At 38.7% G+C, this 9,199-nt stretch overlaps 1 protein-coding gene across 1 annotated transcript; it reads right to left on the bottom strand.

Annotated features, from left to right (window-relative positions):
• Window positions 1-2,716: 2,716 nt before the first annotated feature.
• Window positions 2,717-5,618, bottom strand: fzd10 (frizzled class receptor 10). The gene has a single exon (XM_028824612.2). The coding sequence runs from the start codon at window positions 4,696-4,698 to the stop codon at window positions 2,914-2,916; it is 1,785 nt and encodes a 594-aa protein (XP_028680445.1). The 5' UTR covers window positions 4,699-5,618; the 3' UTR covers window positions 2,717-2,913.
• Window positions 5,619-9,199: the final 3,581 nt, after the last annotated feature.

The raw sequence follows: 9,199 nt of genomic DNA, 5'->3' as shown, positions 1-9,199 counted from the left end.
TTACATTTATTTAATATAATAATTTTTGTTATTAAACTTTTTAATCTCCTATTTTTTTTGTTTTTCTTTCCTTTTTGGTACATCAGTATTTTGCTTCAATATATAAGACAAAATTAGGCCCTGGATAATTTTTTTTCTTTGGTAAAGACAGTACATGAATGAATTCCACTTTGAAATAATTAAGTCTGAGGATTAAAACACAAAGTAATGTTCTGTGCTGTAAAAAGTACATATGAGTAGCAATAAATACAACAGAGACTCGGGACAGCCTATAAAGTTTGCATGAAGTCGACGTACCAGGAGCGAACTTCAGCAATACACAGTATATTCACCTGGAGATATGTATGATCTTCACTCTCCTTTGAAAAAGAGAGCATACATAACAAATTAACCCTTCAGAGATCACATAGTTAAAAATGATGACCATTTTTGTCCAGTCTACCACTAAAAAAATGTAAATAAAATATATCAATGTGACTTAATTCAATATGGCATCAGTTACTGGCACTGGTCAAATGCAGCAGCAAAGGTAACTCTGGTTGAAAAAAGAAAGCCACTAGCAGCTTAGAATATTCAATATTTCAGTAGTGACCTGAATTTAGCTATGAAATAAGCTTTAAAGTCAGATTTACATATTGTTTATAAAAACCCGTCCATGGAAGTGAATAGATTAATTTTAATGGCTGTAAAATATTAAAGCACAGCCCTTAAAAGTACCCTGCTTTTTAAAACAAACCATGCTTTGTTCTTTGTCTCTTTGATGTCATCAAACTTCTTTTCTGACTTAGTCAGCTCCCTTTTTGTACTATTCTAAAACTTGCTAAAGGACAAGCAGTTAATGTAATCCCCACAAGACCTTCACTAACAATTAAAGAAGCCTAATCTCTTTTTAGATGTCCTACGAGCCAATGTTTAATACCCTCTTATTTAGCTTCATATTACAATGTTAAGCAGTATTTCTTTGAGTAAACACAAAGACCGTCTGCATCCACTTAATGACTGCCTGTCCTTGACAGAGGTGCTCTCAGGTCAAGTAAACTCAGACTCTCCTAAATGATGATATAAACTCGGCCTTGTTAAATGTCTCCATCACAGTAACTCAAGGCCTCTCCACTAAGCTATCCAATTTGTTAACCATAACAAACTTCCCATCTAAGAAGATATAGTTCATTGGTTCTATGCCATTATTAAATCTTGTAAGAAAGCAAACAATGTTCAAAATGTAATAAATAATGGAAAAGCCAAAATGGAATAGTTACTTAAGAAAATGCTCAAATGTTGTGAAACTCCCTTCTGAAAGGTATGTCGGGCTTCCATGTAAAATGTGCTGTGCTTTTTCTTTGAATGTTCACATTATAAAGCATCCCTTATTATGGAATCAATTTTAAAAAGAAAAAATCTTCAAAGAAATGTCTGAAGGACTCCGTAATGTAACATATAAATACTTTATATAGCAATTGTGTCTCTGATGAAAACGTCCAAAATAAATCACAATTTTTACGATTCAGTTTTTGTGACTTTAAATTGTCACTGACTCAAACACCCTGGCTGTAAAAAAAAAATATGTGGTGCACAAATATTTTCTTTAGTGCTATGTTAAATCAGACAAAAAGTGTCTACATAATGACATAAACTTTACTACAATAGAAAGCTATGAGGTTTACTCTTATTAATGGTATTCATTTCTAGGAATGTTTGGGAAATTGTCTGAACTGCTATGACACATGAATTAAACACATTTTGTTTTTTGAGGATCCCAGGCACTGCCTTTTCTTGTTCTTAACATCAGCTTCATTTTCTTTAAGGGGGTAGGATGATGCCATTTCATTATGTTTAATTTTAAATAATCAAATACAACCAGCACCTGATAACCATTACAATAGACTTTAGATGAAACACAAAGTGTAAAACTAAAAAAAAGTATTTATTTTTTTTTATAAAATAGCAAAACTTTACAGATATATATATATATATCTATATACAAACATTTTATGGTGCTAGAAAAAAGCACATGTAAAAAGGAAATCACTGTACAAACTTTTACAGATTCCAGTGCATGTTGTTTGATTTATGGCAGGAATTTGCCTCACAATAGGCAGCCCATGTGCTCACCGAGTCCTGCCAACTTCTACCACCCCTCCCAACGCCATGAGCTCCAGCATCAATCGGGACATGGATGACTCGGACTTCATTTCCATGAGAAAGCAACACTATACAGCACTATAGGGCTTCTGTCTCTCCCAATATCCAGTCTTTTGTTGGACACTTTTTTGTCTTTAATCTCTTTCTACAGTATTTGTGTTTTCTCTGTCAGCATGAGAACTAGTATTGCACATTACAGAAACAAGTTTTGCTCTTTTACTACATTTTATCCAAAGAAGGTTTTAATACTGCACTGAACTGAAGGTAGTTCAATGAAAACTCAAAAACTGCATCTGGTAGGTATACGCGATAGTCAATGCTCATTAGATTTAAGAGTCCTTTAGTTACCTCGATAACCATCATGTGCAGCATGAACCACAATGCGCTGCCTCCTTAAAGGATAGGTGTGTGTTTATATAGCCATGCAAGTACACTTTATATATAGACACACACATATACATTATATATATATATATATATATATATATATATATATATATATATCCCCTTGACCCTGTGTTCGGATTCAGCGGGTTGGAAAATGGATGGATGGGTGGATATATATATATATATATATATATATATATATATATATATATATATATATATATATATATATAGTATATGATGTTAACTTGTTATACATATAAATGTGTAAGAGAAACATACATACCGCACACACACATTCATGTGTATGTAAAACATACATTTTCTATAATTAATGCCTGGACCAAAAAAAAAAAAAAAAATTATCCAAAAAAACCAGTGAGTTCAGACACAGGTTGGCGGTTGGACTGTCGGCTCATACTTGGAAGTGTGAACCTTAAGTGGAGGGTGGGGTTTCAGATATGGCCCACTACTTGTAAACACACTTGCAGGCTTTCGCCTTGTCCTCTTTCTGAGTTTCCGGCTGAACACATTCTGCCAGGACTGAAGGGTTTTAGAGGTCCAAATCCACATGCCACTTGTGATACCAACTACCAAGAGCATGAAGATTTTTACCATGAATACCTCCACAGCTGGGATGGAGTTTTTCATGAGACACTGCTCTGATTTTTTGCTCTGGCTGCCACTGTTTATTCCACCACCCCCATCTAAAAGGCATGTCTCTTCGATAGCTAAAACTTTCCAGTAATCCATGTTAAGTCTTTCGTAAAAGTAGCAAGCAATGACACAGGTCGCAGGAACAGTGTACAGTACAGAGAAGACACCAATCCTCACCATGAGCTTTTCCAGCTTGTCTGTGTTCTCACCTTCTGTTTTCATGATCTTTCTTATGTGAAAGAGTGCTACAAAGCCAGACAGGAGAAAGGAGGTCCCAATAATGAGGTAACACGACAAAGGGATCAAGACAAATCCAGTTAAGGCCTTTATGTCCATACTACCAACGTAGCAAATACCAGTCAATTCATCTCCTGCTACTTTTCTCATAACCAGAATCATGATGGTCTTGATTGCTGGAATGGCCCAGGCAGCTAAGTGGAAGTAGCTACTGTTAGCTTCAATAGCCTCGTGCCCCCACTTCTTACCAGCAGCTAAGAACCAAGTCAAAGTTAAAATTACCCACCAGAGAGAACTTGCCATACCAAAGTAGTAAAGAATAAGAAACACTATGGTGCAACCTGTGCTCTCCAAACCTTCCTGGATAATGTACTGCTCGCCACTGTCTCTGTCACAAGCAATATTATCTGCTCCAGCAAAAAGCCGAATGAGGTATCCTACAGAGTAGACACTGTAGCACATGGAAAGAAAGATAATTGGCCTCTCTGGATATTTAAAGCGCTGAGGGTCCACCAAGAAGGTCAGGACTGTAAATGCACTAGAAAAAAAACAAAGAATGGACCATACAGCTATCCAGATAGCAGCAAACTGCTTGTCCTCCTGACTCCAGTAAACATCCACTTTGGGCTGGCACTTTGGAGCACAGGACTCACTCTTCTGCACATAGTGAAACTTCCTGGGGTTGCCACAAGTTTCTTTATTGCCGGTGTCTTTTAGCTGGTATTCTTGCCCGCTGTTTGGCCTCTGCGGTCGAAAGTCCGGAGGTTTCGTGCTGGAACCCTTTGGGGGTTCGTCAGATCCATTGTTGGGGGCCTCCATGCACAAGTAATTTGGATCATTCTTGTTGGGTAGCTTACTACAGTCCAGGGACTCAGGCCACTTAAAGCTAAATTGTTCCATTATGGGTGAACACTTCTGTCGTGCTTGCTCGCACATGACCCGGCATGCAGGAATAGGAGTAGACACTTGCTCTGTGCACATGGGAGCATACAGAGAGCAGAGGAAAAATTTTAGGTGGCTGTGGCACCCATATTCAACAAGTGGTGCAAACTCGTGCAACTTGATAGCAGCCTCTTTCTGATCCTCATGGCCCATCAGATTGGGCATCCTGGTCATGTTGTACCCGATATCTTTGCACATGGGGATTTCAATGTGCTGGCACCTGCCCTCTCCTGGACGCTCAGAGTCCATGGAGCTAATTGCATAGCAGTCTAACGTCACATGGTGAAACACTAGAAAGTAAACCAGACTAAGTCCTGCTACGTGTGGAAGCATTGTTAGAAGACTGAAGGGGAATGTTCCAAAATGAAAGAAAGCACGGCTCAGAGGACCAGGGCAGCCCAGATAAAGTGGGCTCAAGCGGAGTTCAGTGCGGGCGGGTGCGCAGGCAGCGATCAGACGCGCGTAGCTCCCAGACCTGCGCGTCTAAATACCGGCATGGCAAAGACAGGACCACCGTAAGCGGCTTACTGTGACATCACAGGCGAGCGATCTCCTTCTGGTGCCTAGCATGTCCTCACAAAGTCAATTTACTCTCTCTCTCTTCATACAAACTGTACGCGTAAACAGGTCCAAGATGCTCGCTGAACTTCTTCTTTTATCCAGGCGGTCACAATAAAAACCAGAATCAAGTCGGCTGAGCTCACTGCGATGGATAAAGGTTTTTAAAACTCGTCGTGCGTACTCTCCCTTTTCCAGCGCACACTTTTATTTTCTCCTTTTGAACGCCGAAGTGTTTCAATCCGTAATAACGGTACAGAAGCCCCGGTAATCTCCCAGCAGTCACATCAAAAGCTGAAGCTCACTTCTTCTACTTCACCCCGTTTTCCGCTGCTAATTTTATTAGGCTGACACGCCTTCTACCACAGCATCCGCGCGTAGGGAGCGCCTCGCCTTTCAACTTCAGCGCCACTAATCCTTTGTTGAAACGCGAGATAAGTTTATTTTGTTTTCCCCCGTGCGCTGCCCAGTAGTCTGTTCTTTATTGGACGTGCCCGTCGGACTCTCGAAATTCCATATGCGATGATGGGCGGTCATGGGAAGTCCAGCCCGGCGAGCCGCACTCTGCTCTGACCGGTTTCGTATTAGCTGTCGGCTCGGCCCCGCTGCGCTCCGCGCTCCTCGACTAACCTGCCAAGCGATCCGCCTTCAAAGACACCTCCTTTGCATAAGAAAGGTGAAACTGACACGGTGATTACTTTCAAATCGGGCGGAACAGTTTCCAGGCCTCCTTAAGAACACCCCCTCCCCACCCCGCAACCGCTTATTTAGCCAGGATCACAGCAAACAACGCCACGACCATTTGCTCTTTTCTTCTTTATTCCGGCTTTCAAAAGTTTACACTGATGTTCTGGCGTCAGCAGCTCGCACTTTTGCTCTCAGGTATGAGCCTCGCTATTCTCCCAAGCCGGCATTTTGGCACCGCTGGGATTTTTGTGAACACTTTTCAAAGACGAGCTTTAAAAAATATAAAAGTGTCCTAAGCAAAAGCCCGTTTGGGAAATAAAAACCGCACTTGATCTGCGCCTGGCACAAAACCTGAGAAAACTGAAATATGTGGAGACTTGAACATTCTGCACAGACACTGAAGAAGCGCTTTTGGCAGTGTTGGGAATTTAAATATTCTAAAATACTAGAGGAGGTGTATGTGCTAAAGACACATTTATTATATTAATATGTTAGTGTCATAATGTAAGAAGGTGTAGCACTTTTTAAAGGTTTGCTAATGACCACCCTGTGTAACACTGTCCATTCAGATATTCTGATATTTTCTACTCCCACTTGGACACTTGGCACCACAGTCAGGGTAATGTTCTTTGACATCTCCAGTGCCCTTAACACCATTCTGCCTCACTGACTGGGGAAAAAGCTCAATGCTATCCACCTTGATGACCTCACAATCATGGAGGATCATGGAGTACCTGACTAAAAGTTTGTGCAGTTCAGGAATTGTGTGTCAGTAATGGTGGTGTAGAGCACCACAGGCAACTGTCCTGTCTCCCTTCCTGCACACCTTCTCCACAAAAGACTTCCAGTATACTACCAGAGCTTGCCATTTACAGAAATGCTCAGAAGACTCCATTATAAGCTGTATTAATAATGGAGAGGAGTCTGTGTACAGGGGGCTTATGGAGGACTTAATGTTGTGTTACATGGAGAATGACCTACAACTTAACATCAGCATGACAAAAGAGTTGGTGGTGGACTTAAGGTGTGCCAAGAAGCCATTCGGGGGGGAAGTGGAGGTGAAGCAGAGCTACAAGTACCTGGGGGTTCAGATAAACAGCACACTGGGCTGGTCTGACAACACAGTGGGGTTGTACAAGAAGACCCATAGCAGACTGCACTTTCTAAGGAAACTCAGGGCTTTGATGTATGCAGCAAGCCTCAGGAAATGCTCTACCAGACCACAGCGGCCAGTGTAGTGCTCTACACTGTGGTCTCCTGGGGAAGTGACATGAGTTCAGAAGACATAGAGATAGATAGATAGATAGATAGATAGATAGAAACTTTATTAATCCCAAGGGGAAATTCACAATAAAAAAGAGAAAAATAAAAGTAGAAAAATAAAGTCGTACACTGAGTCATAAGAGTGCCTGAACAAACTTATCAGATAACCCTCCTCCATTACAGCAGTAACCCTGGACATACTGGAAGCTGTTATAGAAAAGAGGATGGGAGCAAAACTGGATGACATCATGAAAAATTCTCTCCATCCCCTCCAGGAGGCATTCTCTTGGAGCACTTTTAGCCACAGGCTCATTCCTCCATGGTGTGCTAAGATGTGCCTCTGGCAGACTTTTCTGTTGCTGCAATCCCAGACTAAATGTGTAAACTCTAAGCAATGCTGTGTTTCAAACATTCATTTTATTTTTGCAGTACAAAAATAACCTTCTGCTCTTTTTTTTTATGTAAATACAGACTTAAAAATTAGCAAATAAACTTGTGTATAAGTAAAATCACTTGTATATTGATTTAATTATCAAACCAGATAAACCCAGTTTTAAGATCTTTGGTAGCCAGAGCCCATGCTGGCAGCATCTGGTGAATGCAGGAATCAACCTTGGATAGAGAAATTGTCCATCACAAAACACATTCAATTCACTCGCACCAGGCCAATTCTACTTGCTAATTATCCTTTCAAATAGGAACTGGGAGAGTAAAAAAAAAACTTGCAGTGTGTCACAGTGGTTAAGGCTCTAGACTTCAAACCGTGAGGTTGTGGGTTCAAATCCTGTTACTGACACTGATGACCATAAGCAAGTCACTTCACCTGACTGTGCTCCAGTTGAAAACAAAAAACAAAATTTTAGCTTAGATGTTATAAATTACCTAGGATATATAGGCAGTAGCCAAATCAGAAAAATGTAAATGCAGACCCAACATAAAAACATAGGCCCAAATTCAATTCAGTGTCCTGAAACGGAGAGGCTACAGTGCTAGGACTAGTGCATATTTTATTTTCTGGTCATTGTATATAGTGACATTTCATCTGATGTTCAAAATGCCTGATTTGTTCATTTACATAATATTTTAATCTCTTAAATTAGCACAAGCATACCTCCATCCTTTACTAAAGAAGCTTACACAAACCACAGTGTTGGAATAGTAATATAACAATATATAAAATCCATACAAAATAGTATTATGGTCTTTAATGTACTGTGGATACAGAGATAAAATTAATATGATAGCCATATATATAACAAATAGACAAAGTATAATAGAATGAGATGCTATATAATAGATAGATAGATAGATAGATAGATAGATAGATAGATAGATAGATAGATAGATAGATAGATAGATAGATAGATAGATATTAATCCCCAGAGACCAATCTACACAGTTATTGGTGAGTGTAAATTTGTATTTGTTTTCCAGAAAATTTAATTCTTTAAACACATTCATATTTGTTATGCATACTTTCAAAGCTAAATTTTGTGCCAGCAATTTGACAATTAAATTTAATTATAGTTATAGTTTATATAATTATAGTATTCTTTAACAAAATGTTTTAATTGATTTTTACATTACTGCATTCCGGTCCCCATGATCCTGAACTAGATTAAACAGTTTTAAGGATATTACGTTATGTGTGAGTTGCCTATTCATTTGGCAAGTTTTTTGATATTTTTAAATAATGTCTTTATAGTTTAGCATATTATTAAATTTCAATCTTTCAAAAATATCTTTTTACTTAAATAAACAAAGATATTAAAATACTGAATTTGAATGTATAGACCATCGTATTTGTATAAATGTATGAAAAAAAGACAGAGCTTCATGAGGATTTTACAGGGTGCATTATCTTGTACTAGATTTTTCTTTTGGACTATGAGAGTGGCCAGATTGGCAACCAGTGCAATTCCAATTATATAACCAAAGATCTGTCCATACACTATTTATTATTAAATATCAACAGAAGCTAATTTTTTAAAAATAAAATACTATGTACAGGATATACAATATTGAGTCAGGTAACATTTACAAGGTATCATGTTACTAGTGTTAACTCCCCTGCACTACCTTGCCAGAATTCTTAGGTAATATTTGCTAGTTTATATGAGACAGTGATCGAATTTGATTCAACCTATACCTATAAAGTATGGTATATAATTTTGCCAAAGTTTTCCAAGTAAATTTCATTGCAATAACATTTTGTGAGGTGAAGTATGTAAACTCAAGCCTAGTTAAATTGTACAGTACCTTAGTACCAGCCGACTAAAATTTGAAACATTGCTTCTTGGAAAAAAAGAACTGAAATTCAGTTAGA

The sequence above is a fragment of the Erpetoichthys calabaricus genome, chromosome 18 (assembly GCF_900747795.2).
Source record: "Erpetoichthys calabaricus chromosome 18, fErpCal1.3, whole genome shotgun sequence".
Lineage (NCBI taxonomy): Eukaryota > Metazoa > Chordata > Cladistia > Polypteriformes > Polypteridae > Erpetoichthys > Erpetoichthys calabaricus.
Note: the sequence above shows the minus strand (reverse complement) of the source record. Positions and strands in the feature narration are given on the sequence as shown.